Below are 15248 nucleotides of genomic sequence, written 5' to 3'. Positions count from 1 at the left end.
CTTAAAATTTGAAAATGTTGGAAGTATCCGAATAATCATTTTTTCAGAAAAAATTCAAATTCTTTGTAAACCTAGAATAGGTACTTAATTATTTTTGAGAATTTAACATTATTCAATCTATCCCAAATCTGTTCAAACCACATGTGGCCATTGGCTGGAAAAATCTTTTAGGGGGCGAGGGGGGAATCCAAATTAAAAGTTGGGAAAATCTAGCGAAAAAAATTTGGAAAAAATTTCAGTCTATCAACCCCCCCCCTCCCTCAATCTCCACGACAAATCACTTTGCCACGCCTCTGCCCAAAACTAAAATCGAAAAATGCACTCACAACACCTAAATTTTGAGTGATAATAATTTATTTTTTCATGGTCACAAGTATGTAAGATTCAAAGAGCTTTTGAACGGCGAAAGTTACAGTTTCGATGAAAAAATCCAAGTAAACTAAAGAGGACAAAATGTCGCACATTTTGCTTTATCGAAATAGCCAGATGATGTTAGATGTACGTGCTCACTGGAAATTTTAGGCAAAGTAAGTAATTCTAATTCAAATTTAGATTTTTGTTCAGCATCACTAGTTTTCAAAACTTTGAGCTTTAATGACTTTGCGATTTGTGTAAAAAACCATTTTGAACGAGATAAAATTCTGAACATTTTGGTATCCTAAAACACCCACGTGCTCGTTGAAAATTTCGAGTAATTTCAATTCGAAGTGTATTTAGAAAAAAAAATCACGAATGAAAATACATACTTCATAAAATCGTCGTTTTTGCACAAAAATGATTTTTTTTACACCATTCGAGAGCGATTTTCATTTTCTTCGAAAAATGTCTTCATCAAAATTTACGTTAATTCGCTTATTTCTACTAAAAAGTTGAAAAACTATCTGAATTTCTCCCATATAATGATCAATGTATTAATTCGATCCCCTCTGGCCACTAGGTATACTTACGTCACACGATCGCAGCGAACCTGGCGAGCGTGAAAGTGTCCTGAGAACGTTATCTGTTTTGTTTTCAACTTTTTTGTTTTCATAATAAATATCAGTCGGTGATCGTACACGATTCAAACAAGTGTCGTTCCGGTGATTAAATCGAACTAATTATTCGAAGAAATTTCGTCGGTTTTATAGTTTTACTTTATTGTGTCCACTTCCACGTAAGATCATCTTATCGAGAGTGGTTCACCAATTCACCATACAATTATCGGATTTCTCTAATAGGTAAATATACTCGCAATTTTTCAAATTTATTTCACTCGAATCGAGTAATCATCAACAGGTGATAATACCATTGATATCATTTCGATCAACCAAATCTTTTTCGAGTTTTTCTCATCGTCCTCATCGTTCTCAAAAACTCAAAATTCGTTCATATCGAACAATCCTAATAGCTTGGTGGAGTTTATCTATAGATACTGGTTCATCGTCGTATTAAAATTATCTAAAATTGTATCTGAAATATCCAAAATTGCATTCACTCGGTTACAACTTCACAAATTTGGCCAATAATTATCTAGGTACGTCATTCGAAAGATGCAATAATCGATTGTTCGAATATTCGATGATTTACCTATGTATGTACCATTATAAAACATTAATTTCGTAACCTTCAGTTCGGTAATATGTACTTTTGGATTAAATTGACACAGCCAAAACCTGTGCTGTGATTCGATATCATTATCAATGAAATTAAAGCGTTGCTCGTATCTTTTTTTTACTGGATACGAATATCTACGACAGACTTGTCTAGAAAATGGCCCAAAATAATCTTAATTCTTCGATGACGAGCAAGTTGCGGTCACCGGTATTGGCCGCAGAAAATTCGTATACCTACGCACGAGATATTTTTCTAGATTTCCGTCTCGAACTCTCGATGTAGGTAAAACCTATTTTTTTGGTAGGTTGATGACCTTGAAAATCACAAGTAAAAACTAGTACCTCTACCTAGTTTACGTAAATGAAATTTGTTTTTGAAACATCGTCTTACGAATTCTACATGTTTTATTCGTATTAAGTATGAAACCGGCCACCATCAAGGTTGATGGTAAATGGTCTCGTGTAGGTAATTCATTTTATCGTTCGCCTCATCCTATCCAGAAGTAGATAGGAAGGTTTACTGTGATCTCACGTGTAAGTTGCTCACCTATTCGATTGCTATTAAGTGTGTATTATTTATGCTTAGAGGTATGTAAGTATGGGTGGTATCCTATCTTGAGTTTTACTCTTACTTTTACTCTTATGTACTGATTGTTTATTGTCGAGGATTTGGATATTTCCATAAAGAAGTTATAGACTAAAGGTAAGTATTATTTTTTGGTAAGTTAATGACCTGGTCTTTTGGTGAGATTCATTCAAGGTTCACCATGTTTATTTGGTAATTGATAATTGATTCCATGTTTTTCGGTAGGTACCTACTTAGATTAATAAGTGGGTAATTTTTTCTCTGTATAATAATTGACCAATTCTTTATTTTGACTACAGTTGGTCATTCATTTTATCAACTTGTGTTTTTTCAGACGTTTTATCCCGAAAATAATCTGAATATGTCGGCCAATGCAGCTGATGTGAGTATTTAAAATTTTCTACTACGATTAGTATAAAGTTACGTTACTTTTATCAAAGATCGTTCGAAGGGTTATCGGTGTCTTAGTCTTTACATTCATAAAACCTACTGTTGCTGATTACTAGTATAGCTAAACATAAACTCGAAGTAAACACATTTTTGCTTAATTTATTCCAAATTCAATCAAACTAAAAAAATGAGAAAAAAAACTGAAAAAATTCATTCAATTTTTCTCCATTAACTTATAATGAAATTCTGTTCCTCAGAATGAGAATTTTAAAATTGAATCTCGAGCTAGAATTGGTTACATTTAAATAGAAATAATGTCCAGTTACCTAACGTAGGTCTAGGTAGTATGCATAATTTTTGAGGTTTTGTAGCAGGGATGAAAACCGTTTGAATTTGAATCGGTAGTGGTTTTCAGAACCTTTTAAAATATGTACATAAGTGGTTCCAGGTTATATGGTTCCCAAAAGTGGCTCTGAAATTATTATTTTTATTTCTGGTTCCATAAGGTAATTGTCAGGTTATCAAGTAATCTGCAGTCCAAAATATTCTTAACCCCCCCCCCTCATCAATTTTTTCATCACATTGAAATATTCAAGTTGTTACTATTTCTCATATGTGGGTATTAAAAATTCGAAACAAAATTTTTTTCAAATATGAAATTGGAAGAATTTTTTTTTTAATTTAGTACCTAGTTGATTTTTATTTTACATATTTTATGAATGGGAAATCGGATTTTCCACTTTTACTGCCAGTATAGACATCCTGGATTGACGAGGACGAACTGAAGTGGTTTCTCAGGTTGTGATGAGGGGGGGGGGGGTTGCTAAAATTGCCAACACTCTTGTTATCGAAATTTCCAATTTCATTCACTCAAATTTTACAGGTTTCTTTTTTGGGCGGGGGGGGGTTCATGAGCTTCAAGATAAGGTGAAGTATTTTCAATTCTTTGGGAGAAAAAACAATTGGCTAAAGCAAAAAGCGTGGGCAAAAATTTGAAAATTCCAATATTTCAAAAAATAATAAACCTATATATTTTTCATGTGAAAAGTCTAGTCTATTTTTTTCACTTCACCATTCAAAATTTACCTAAATTCCTATATATATATATATTTTTTTTTTTTTTTGAAATTTTAATTTAGAAACATAAAAGCGAACCAGTTCAAGCGAAGCGAAGGCAAATGCTTTTCAAAATTTGTACTTTGAGGAGTAAAAAAAAATGATATTTTTTATGCGAGGAGTTTATTTTTTGGCTTTCAAAGTTTTGGAATTTGAAAAATTCTGAAACTGAAAAAGAACCTTTGAAAATAATTGGTTCCAAGGTCTGGTCCCCAGAAGGTCCTCAAACGTGTGACTTTGAAATGGGGGTTTTCTAGTTTCAGAAAGTAGGTATGTACTTTCAGATTATTAATAGGGACGAACGGAAGTGGTTTCTCAGTAGGGGAAGGGGTAGTGGGAGGGGGGGGGGGGTAAAATCTCTAAAAATGCCAACTCTTTTTACCAAAATTTCTCACTTCAATCACTCTCTAAAATTCAACAAATGTTTCAAAGACAAGGTAAAATATTTTCAATTTTGGAAAAAAGAAACAGCAAGGGCAAAAAATACTTGAAAATTCTAATTTCAAAAAATAAAAAACAATAAATTTCATCGTGTGAGAAGTTTTGTTTTTGTTTTTGTTTTTTTTTTTTGGTTTCAAAATTTCAAAATTTGAATTCCTCTTTTTTTTAGAAACTTCAATTTTGAAGTATAAAAGCGAAGCGAGGGCAGCAGCTTTTCAAAATTCCTACTTCGAGAAGTAAAAACAGCTGTATTTTCTATGTTTTCTACAAAATGGTTCAGTCTAATACTTTTTGACTTTAAAATTTTAAAATTTGAATGATGTTTTTTTTTTTTTTTTAAAGAAATTGTAATTCTGATACTGAAAATCAAACAGGCTCGAGCGAAGCAAGGGCAAAAGCTTTTGAAAATTCGTACTTCGAGAAGTAAAACAAGGATACACCTATTTTTATGCAAGTTCATTTTGCGTTAAATATTTTTGTCAATCTGAATGGAAGTTTTATAAAAATTTCAATTTGGAACAAGATCACGTATTTTGAAAAATAATACGAGTAAGTCTAGTTTTTCAACTAACGTCTACTTAACCCCTGAGAAGCTCCTCTCACTTTTTATCAGTCAATTCCACTCTGTTTATAATTAGTTTACTGTGAGTAAATATGAACTTATAAGTTTTTCTTTACTGAGAGTTTAGTAAATTTTGTGTGAAAACTGAATCCTCAATCAAATAGGTGAATAAAATTTTTGAAGAATGAAAACAATGCACTGTATCACTAAAATAAACAGTTGACGAATATCTAATTGCATGTTTGCATAATATACCTACTTGAAAATGAAGGAACGTGCAGTAATAATTAGTGCTATAAGCTAATCTCGCTTCTCATTATTCATGGAAATACTCACATACGAGTATTTTGGCACCAAGCACATACATTAAACGTACTACCTATACCTATGTATAGTGAAAGTTGAAACACTACTAAAATTAAGTAATAATTAAATCTGTCTCCTGCTTCGTAATAGACAATAGGTAGTGTACAAGAAAATATCAACTCATGTAGTCGGTGCTGATAGAATTATTTCTTGTCTGGGTTCACTTGTCAATCTTGCTTTTTTTTACCTTGGCAAATTTTAAAAATAAAATTGTTCCATTTCAAACCTTTCATTATTTTCAAAACTCCGTAAAGAAAAACGTCTAAGATTGAATTTTATGTATAAACATAAACAAACAGAGTAGAATCGACTGATAAGGCGAGGAGCTCCTCAGGGGCTAGACACTAAATGAAAACCACTCTTAAAATTTTCAAAGCTTAAAAATTCATAAGGCTAGGTATAAATTTTCCTGATTCAACATCAATTTGGCGAATTTTTTGAATTCAGTCAATTTTTGAATTTTTTTCAAAACTATATTGCCTATACCTAATGGGTACAATTATTCATAATTTTATGTCAACATCATAAAATCTGCCAACTTTTAATCAGTTCTTCAATTTTTTTTTTTTTTTGAACAATCTTGTGGGCTGAAAGAGGTGGATCTTCCCCTCTCCCTTTCCATGTTGTATTTTGTGTGCAATATACACCTATCCAAAAAGGGGGAAAAAAATTCAATTCGGATAGGTCACTTTAATTAGAATTTTTGCCCAAATATCCACTTCAAAGATCCGATTTCATCATTTTTTTTGACAGCCTGCTCGAATATTTTGGTCTTGAATGAACCTGTTGGAAATGCTCATCAACTTTAATAATTTATTGTATGCATTTATTGGTAGTTTTTTTTTTTTTTTTTGCTATCCAAAAGCTGGTAAAATGTCAATTCGCCAACTTTTTAGATGCCCAGAGGGGCAAGCCACAAGCTGCATTCTGCCCTCTTTGGTTTCGTTCCTGGACTGTTCAAAAGTGGGTTTCATTTTTTTTTTCAAATTTCAACTGTTTTAGTCGTTTTGGTTATTCTCTTTAGTTCATTTTCGGTGTTCTGCTGGTGGTTCCAACAATAAAAAAAACGAGTGCTTTTTATTTTTTAATTATATTAGCTAATCCATTAGCTATTCGCTGATTGCAAGAGATTTTTTGCGTTCGCTTTTTGCCTATTAGATGCTTCAACTTCTTCGTGGCATGATTGTTCGAATAACCGCGCACATGACGAACATCAATTTAAAAATTCATTCACCAGTTCTTGATACTTACATACATAGAAGATTATCCGAAAAATATGAAATTGAAAATTTTTATTTTCAAATTGAAAAAAAATTAATAGGAAGAGAATTAAATTGAAAACAAAAGAACCGATTCCTGAAAAGGTTTTGATGGTTCTTCTAATTGAAATCTTGTGATGGTTGTTCTTTTCCTCAAAAACTCGCTTATTAGTTCTAAATTTTTTTTCAAAATCATTTTATTTAGTGGCATTTTGGGATTTTTCTTTTCTAAATTTTTAAACGATTCTGGTGGTTCTGGTTATCGTTCCAGCTGACCAAAAAAAACAAAGGGTCGATAGTAGTTTCAAAAATGGTGGTTGTTTCCAACGGTTTTCATCCCTGTTTTCCAGTGTGTGAGAATCCAGATGGACGTAAAAGAAACTCTTTTTACTCGAGCTAAAAATTATCAACTATTTGTACCAAAATACATATCTAGTTATCTACCACTTTAGCTACTCGTATATTTACATGACGAATGTATTTGTATTTTAGCTGGTGCAGCGATGCCGCAATGCTTACGAAAGTGGAAAAACGAAATCCATATCGTTTCGAGAAAAGCAACTCAAACAATTGTTGAAAATGTACAAAGAAAACGAATCTAAATTTATCGCAGCTTTAGCTTCGGATTTACGTAAAGTAAGTGTATCTATAGTAAGACGAGAGCAACTCTGGAGAAGCTCATTTAACTTACATTAGAGCTGGAGAAATGGAAAATTTTACCAACCCATGGTTGTGCTCACTACTGTGCTCATCTGCTCGCGTAACTTACAGAAGGGCTTTGATTTTCAATTGTGAGCTGATATGACGATGTTATTGTTGGACTGTTCTAGAGTAAAAACGAAGCTTTGTTATCGGAAATCAATATCGTCGTCGCTGATATCACAAATACAATTCATTACTTGAAAGAATGGACTGCACCGGCGAAAGTAATAATCGTGTTTTTCTTATTCGTAGCATTGTAGACTTACAAAATGTGTGGTGGTATTTCGAAAAAAAAAAAAAAAAAAAAAATATTCGCAAGTCTTCTGATGGCTCCAAAACTACTCAAAACTGTTCCAACTCATTTTCAATCGATTTGAGGGAGAAGGTGATCGAAAAAGGGCACATTGCACATCAAATTTTAGGTTTTTAGCCTTCCAGATTAATTGAGAGGAAACTTTGATTTTTTTTCTGCTGGAGGCTTTAATTAAGACTACTCAAAACTGTTCAAAGCCATTTTTAATCGATTCGATTTGGGGAGAGGGGGTTGGAGATTGATCGAAAAAGGGCACATTGCGTATCAAATTTTGGGTTTTTAGCTTTCTAAGTTAATTTAGAGGAAATTTTGATTTCTTTTCTGATGGTGAATTGAAAACTACCCAAAAAACTGTTCGAAGCCATTTTTAATCGATTCGATTAGGGAGGGGGGGTTGTGGATTGATCGAAAAAGGGCACATTGCGTATCAAATTTTAGGTTTTTAGCTTACCAGATTAATTAAGGGGAAATTTTGATTTTTTTTCTGCTGGAGGCTTTAAAATTACCCAAAATGTTCGAAGCCATTTTAAATCGATTCGATGTGGGAGGGTGGGGGGGGGGGTGGGGATTTATCGATAATAGAGTACATCGCATATCAAATTTTGAGTTTTTAGCCTTCCAGATTAATTTAGGGGAAATTTTGATTTTTTTTTCTCATCTTAGGCCAAATTTATTTTTCAAAAATTCAACTAGAATCGAAAAATGCACTCGAGCACCTAAAATTTAAGCTCGTCGTGTATTTTTGCATGCTCTGTGAATGCGATTTCAAATTTCTACATTCGAGTGTCTCTAATTTTTTCAATAAAAAAAAATTTCCTTTTTTATCTACACTCGAATCGCGATCCCATCATTTTTAATTCATAAATAAAAACTTGGCAATAACCACACCTCGATCTGTCTATCAGAAATTGGCTGTTTTGCAAAAAAAAAAAAAACATGTTTTTTGTCTACCTATATCGAATTGTGATGCCATCACTTATAATATTCATATGTAGGTAAATAAAAACTTTGTAATAACCACACCTCGATCTGTCTATAGGCGGAAAAAGGACTAGCATTTGCTTTGGACGACGTTTTAGTGTGCAAAGACCCTTACGGAGTTTGTTTAGTCATTGGAGCTTGGAATTATCCCATTCAACTGTCATTGGTACCTGCCGCCGGTGCCATTGCTGCTGGAAATTGTGTAATCATCAAACCATCGGAAGTATCGCCAGCTACGGCCAAACTCATCGCCGAATTAATCCCAAAATACTTGGATCAGGTAAGAGAAACCAGTTCGAATTTGTCAAAAAATTCCCACTTAACTTACGTCATCGAAAATCGAAATGAAAAAATAAAATTTCTCTGCTTAATTTTTGCGATGTTTTATTTTTGAAAAATTATCAATTTTCGAAAGCGTTAACCCTGGCTTCACTCTCTTTATTTCTATTTTTGAAAATACATATTATAATTTTTTGAAAACTATTGTTAAAATTTTTAATTGTTGAAGCTATAGGTAAAAATCAAATTTTTGCATCAGTCATTTTACTTTTCGAATTACATGTAAATTTTTTCAAAGCTCTATATCAAATATTTGTGTTGTTATTTTCACACTCTTCGAGTTATGTATCAATTTTTTCAAAGCTCTATATGAATATTTGTGTCTTTATTCTCACAGGATTGCTACCAAGTATACTTAGGAGGAGTAAATGAAACTACCGAATTATTAAAGCAACGTTTCGATTACATTTTCTATACCGGATCAACATCTGTTGGTAAAATTATCAGAGCTGCAGCCAACGAGCATTTAACACCGGTGACTTTGGAGTTGGGTGGTAAAAGGTTGGTATCACGAAATGCATCTTTTCATTCTCTGACTCTAAGTGGCCAATATGACGATAATCAATTTTTTTTTCAACCGTTTCACAGTCCTGCTTTCATAGATAATACTGCCAATTTAGATATCACCGTGAAACGTCTAATGTGGGGGAAATTATTTAACGCTGGTCAAACCTGTATCGCTCCTGATTACGTATTATGCTCGAGACAAATACAAACTCAGTTTGTAGAGAAGGCCAAACAAGTATTAGATCAATGGTATGGATCGAGTGTGAAAAATTCGCCAGATTTTTGTCGTATCGTTTCCGATAAACATTTCCTGTAAGTGTGAGGTGTTCTGTGTTTTGCTATTCGACATGATGACGAAGTTTCGTCTCAATCATCCTAATACATATATTTCGCTTATATTTTAGGAGACTGAAGGATTTAATGAGTAGGGGAAAAGTGGCTGTGGGAGGTGATTTTGATGCCAGCGAAAGATACATAAGCCCTACCATTCTAACCGATGTCAAAGAAGACGACCCTGTCATGACAGAAGAAATTTTTGGCCCTATTTTACCCATTGTGACAGTAGATAGCGCTTACGAGGCTATTGGATTCATCAATAAAAGGTAATTCGCGACGTTTCGATTATTTTGAGCCATCGTTCGGAGGCATGTCGAACGAGGGGGGAGGGGTAAGGGGGTGTCTCATCTCCTAAACAAAAAAATTTGGCAAAAAGTTGGGAATTTTGGGAAAAGTTAGGTGAGTTGGAAAAGTTGGAAAATTTGGGTCAACGTTCTTTTTGAATTTAATTTTCAAAAGCTATTAAAAGGCTAAAAAAAGAAACATGAAAAAATTGCCAATTTTGGATTTTGGATTTCAGTACCAATTTTGAAATAAACCAATTCAAATTTTTTCTCAGGCGTAAAAGCATCATTTTTGGACATTTAAAATCATTCAATATTTTTGTTTCAAACTCCTCCTTCCAAAATTTGTTCGAAGCACATCTGGCTAATTGGATGGAAAAATTCGGAAGAGGGGGGGGGGAGATCGGGTGTAAAAAGTTGAGAAAAACTGGGGGGGGAAATGTGGGAAAATTTCAATCAACTCCCCTCCCCAATTTGTCACGTCTCTTCCTTCGTTAATTATTGAATAATGGGTATTTTTGTATGTCTCCTTATATTATGTAGATCAAAGCCATTATCGTTGTATATATTCTCATCGGATAAAAAAGTCCAACAAATGTTCTTAACGCAGACTCACAGCGGAGCAGTTTGCATCAACGATACAATAATGCATTATACCGGTCAGTTGGTGTTGATTATTTTTCATATCGTTATTAAAAATCTGAATTTATTTGCATTTGATTGAGATATACATATTTTTACTTGTATTTTATCTGTTTCAGTGGATACGTTACCATTTGGTGGAGTTGGAGCGAGTGGCATAGGAGCTTATCATGGCAGATATACTTTTGATACTTTTAGTCATAAAAAGAGTGTTTTAGTGAAGAATTTTAATCCGATTGGTGAATCACTTGGAAGGTAATATTTCGTGAAGTGATTTAATTTTGCTTGTGATCTATAGAAGTGGTATAAGAGTTGGAGGAAGATTGACTCATTGGGGTTGATTTGATGAGTATCAATTTTTTCGTCAATTTTTCTCCCCCTCCCCCTCTTATATTTGCATTCTGATTTGTGGTAATTTTCAACTAGGAGATCTAGATCTCTATAAGAGTTGGAGAAAGATTGACTCAATGGGATTAATTTGATGAGGAACAATTTTTTCATCAATTTTTCTTCCCCTCCCTCTCTTATATTTGCATTCTAATTTGTGGTTATTTTCGAATCAGAGAAGATCTGGATCCCTGATTTTTGTTCATTTGAGATTTTGAGAATGAAAGTTTTCAACTTGAATGTCACATGCTTTTTTCGCATTAAAAAAAAAATATAGCTAGCTCTTTCAAATTTTTTTTTACCCTATCAAATTACGATATCTCACTCATTGAAACAATTTTTTGACAGCATTTTTGAACTTAGTAAAAAATGATATCAATTTTTGAAAAATTCATTAGCACTTGACTCATTATTCTTGTAGAATTATTTACACTTGTATTTGCATATATCCTTGAACTCGATGGAATAATCAGTACAGAAATTGAAATTCATTCATTCAATCAGAAAGACTGTTTCCACTGAACGAAAAGTTTTTGGATCTGATACAGAAAAATCGAAATAATGTTTGAAAATACGCAACCAGGTGATATTTTGAAAACCGAATTTAATTCCTTAATTGCTGGTGAAGTTTTGAAAATTTTGAAGGTGTGCCTCTTTTCTCGTGAAAAAAATCAGTTTCTTATCAGATTGAGTTAGAAAACTGAAATTCACTTTTTACTTCATTTTTCGACCCACAGAATCAATTGGCGGTGGTTTCGTGCTGTTCTGAGGTTTTTAACAGATATTCAAATTCCAAATCATACAGAGAGTTAGAAATTCACTATAAGTTAAAAAATTCATTCAAATGTTCTTTTGATATTTTGTTGCTCAGTTAAAAACTTTTTTCAATCAAATAAAATATCAGAAAATTCCCATTATTGGTTGAATTTGCTTTCTTTGTTTGATGGGAGGGGGGGGGGTAGTTGATCAATTTTAAGTGCCTTCAATGGAATGGTTTTCAATGGTCTTTCGCTAGATGAAATTGCCAAGTTTGGAAACCATGGAGGAAATCAAATTTTATATTTTCTTTTGCAGTGCACGTTACCCTCCATTAACCGACAGGAAAGCAGCCACAGTAAAATTTTTATTGACCAAACGATACGGTCTGAGCTTGGGTCTATCAATTTTACCATACTTGCTCGTATTCGGCTGCGGAATGGCGTCCGCATTTGCGATCAAATACATAGCCAAGGTACCCACAAAAAATTATAGCCCACTTGTGGCAACTATAAGTAATTAAGCATTACCTAATTCATCATCTTTGGTGTGGAATACATAAATTATAACATCATTGTAATATTTTCATTTTCGCGATACGGTTTTAATTTTTTTCTTTTTGTTCGATTGGGCTATTTGGGCATCGAGATATGTTCGCTGAAGATTTTTGCCAACGTAATCTTATATAGACTTTTCTTTTTAGAAATAACCGCATCCGGAATTTCTTTGGTGCCTGGTGAATGGTGATTTTGAATTTTGAATTACGCAAGGGCGTTTAATTTCAATATAAAGCCACGCGAAATATATTCAATTCATTTGCGTAATATAAGTGACATTTGGTGTTGATTTTTGTATAGCTTGTGAAAAATTTTATTTATCTAATTTATACGCATAATTTTTTTCTCATTTTTTCTGATATCACGTAATTTATTAGAGACTTTCATCGTCGTTGTAATTTTTTTTTTTAACTATTCGTACTTATTTAATTTGATTTTATTTTCATTTTCACGCGAACAGTACCTACTTATATTGGTCAATGATGTATCCATAATCCATAAGGTATAACACACTTGTGATTTTGATAGTTAAGTATAAACGCTGCACCTTTCTATGCCTACATTTTTTTACATTCATAGCGTAGTTATGTAGTTGGTGTCTTGTGTAATAATGAATCTTTTAACACAACTATTTTTGGTGAAATATCATTGGGGCATAATAATAAATTAATAATGGTAGTTGGATTTTTTTTTCAAAAGAAAACACAATTACACCAAGTACCTACCACGCGTTTGAATATTACTTTCTCTATTTTGTACTTTGAACACTGTATATCGAATAATTTTTTTCATTATTCAAACAGCTGGAGATTATTTGATGATGAATTTACTATTATAGGTACTGTATTCGGACGACGGTAACGAGTAAAGATGATTCAGAAAGTTATGGAAGATTGGCCGGGCCATTGCACAAATTTAAATTAACGATAGATCTCGCTAATTTACAAAAAATCATACCGTGACGTATTGTTGTGATATTTACATTACCTTTATGTTTTTGAACATGATATTATTTTTATGTTGACAATTTTTGAGAAATATTTCTTTTTTCTAGTAAGCACTAAGCATGTTACCTGCTCTATAGCCATACCTATACACGAATAGATATTTACCTACCACAGTTTTTAAATCGAACAATGTTTTAAATACCTAGCAGCAAACTATATTGTATTTATTTTAAATGTAATTTTTCTCTTTTTTTTCGCAACTGTGTGTGCATGTGTGTGTGTGTGATCTTTTTAAATCGAAAGATTTTTGTATTTTTTAAAATTTGTTAATAGACGATTAAAATTTATTTAATCGAATGCGATTTTTATTTTCATAGAAAGATTACCTACCTTTTTTTTCAACTCAAAATGACAGTTTCTACTGAATGTGGTAAAAATCCATCGATTTTTTTCACGATCCACCCTAATCTACTCACTAACTCATATCAAAATTTCTGATTCTCACTAAAAAGAAACTGTGAAGTAGGTGATTCAAGGAGAACCCATAGATTAGAATTTGTTTGACGTAAATAACGCTATAATGAAATGAAGCATTTTTCACACAAAAACAAATTTTTGGGCACCTCCTCTCCCCCCTTGAAAATGACCCTTAGAAGAGCCAAACTTCAAATCTAACTGCATATTCGTGTGCGGCGGGTTCGATTCATATATCTTCTTTTGACCCTAAATTGGGTGATTGGTAAAATTTTCTGGCTCCAAAATTTTTTTCAAAGGTGCCCAACAATAAAATTCTTAATGAACATTTCAAAAATTCCAGGACAGAGACATTCTACATATTTTACCAAGGAGTACCCTTTACCCCATGCTCAAATTGAATACTGCTAATGTAGACACAACCACAATCAATAATCTACGAGAAATGGATTAATGAAGATTGAAGGTGAATGGAAAACGTCATTCATTGCGTAACCTCCCGACTTCAAAGTGGTTGATTCAACGCCTGAAAAAATACAACTGGTACTCCTAAGGCGAATGTAACAGAAACAATACAAATAAAAACTGTACAAAAAAAAAACTCCGATTCTATTTCAGATTTTAAGTCGGAGAGAGAAATTTGATAGATTCTGGTAAATTGAAACACATCCTTTGGATCATTTCGGATATAATATGTAGTACCATGTCCCAGATCTTGCCCAAGAATTAGACTCTGAAGCTGAAATTCATGTGATCGACATCAATATGATAAGTGTAATGATGATGTTTTAGAAAACAACTCTAATAACCTAAAACTTGACTATTGTTTCTCAAAAGTCAAAACTATGGTTGTTATGCTCCTCTGCAGAAAAAGATCAGGAGATTAATCAAATGGGGCCTGTCTATACAAAATTAACAGGGGTGTAAGTAGGTGCGATCCTCCAGTGTACCCTCATAGATCCTCCTCCGAATATATCCATCTGCTGACAATGTGGAGATATTATCAGTGTCATCAAGATGGGAAAAAGGCAAAAAGACACCTACGGAATGATGATGTGACCCATTTTGGCTAAGTTGATGAAGAAGACCTTTGTAACTGCGATTAATATTTTGCTGATCGTTTTCAAATTTGAAGAAAGATATCATCACATAAATAATATTCTTGAGTTTGTTACTTTTTCATCAAGTAATTGAATCAAAATCGGAAACAAATGCAAACAATGCTTAGAATTTGCCATAGATTCTAATCGGTTTTTTATGAGGTTATTGATGTGAGAAAGGTTGCACAACCATTTGCCTAAATGTTATCAATTTGGTGAGCATTATTCTTATCAGTGAGTATCAAGATTTCATATTTTGAGTAATTTTTACCAGGTGTTTACAAAATTTAAAGCTTTCACTCAGTTTTCTCTTCAATTGTAAAAATACAGTCAAATATAAAACTGTGATGGAAAAAGATTCGCTCTTTGTTGAGGTTCAAAGACGTTTTGTTAACTTCTTCATTTGTTTAAAATTGAAAAAAAAACTATGTAAATAAAAACTTTGCATTTTAAAAACACCTATAAAAATTGCTCAAAATTTGAAATTTTATCAAAACACTCATCAGACAGTGGAATCAATAAACTGTACATTGTCCCACCAGTGCTCATTCCAATCAACCGTCAAAAAAGAACCTACGCCATTCCCACCAAAATTGTTGAAAAAATATAAA

At 32.8% G+C, this 15248-nt stretch overlaps 1 protein-coding gene across 4 annotated transcripts; it reads left to right on the top strand.

Moving 5' to 3' along the window:
- The first annotated feature begins 1042 nt into the window (after positions 1-1042).
- LOC135847668 (aldehyde dehydrogenase, dimeric NADP-preferring-like) lies at positions 1043-13420 on the top strand. 4 transcript variants are annotated; one of them, XM_065367326.1, is made up of 13 exons: positions 1043-1217; positions 2513-2560; positions 6805-6948; positions 7143-7238; positions 8367-8588; positions 8985-9148; positions 9236-9466; positions 9559-9756; positions 10318-10433; positions 10536-10671; positions 11878-12034; positions 12577-12618; positions 12955-13420. In XM_065367326.1, the coding sequence occupies exons 2-13, from the start codon at positions 2540-2542 to the stop codon at positions 12982-12984; spliced, it is 1557 nt and encodes a 518-aa protein (XP_065223398.1). In that variant the 5' UTR covers positions 1043-1217; positions 2513-2539; the 3' UTR covers positions 12985-13420. The 4 variants fall into 4 exon arrangements, with proteins under 4 accessions (XP_065223398.1, XP_065223421.1, XP_065223405.1 ...); XM_065367349.1 differs by lacking the exon at positions 1043-1217 and adding an exon at positions 2008-2126; XM_065367333.1 differs by lacking the exon at positions 1043-1217 and adding an exon at positions 2027-2180.
- Positions 13421-15248: the final 1828 nt, after the last annotated feature.

This window comes from Planococcus citri, chromosome 1 (genome assembly GCF_950023065.1).
Source record: "Planococcus citri chromosome 1, ihPlaCitr1.1, whole genome shotgun sequence".
NCBI lineage: Eukaryota > Metazoa > Arthropoda > Insecta > Hemiptera > Pseudococcidae > Planococcus > Planococcus citri.
The sequence above is the reverse complement of the archived record's forward strand: the minus strand, read 5'-3'. Positions and strand labels throughout refer to the sequence as shown.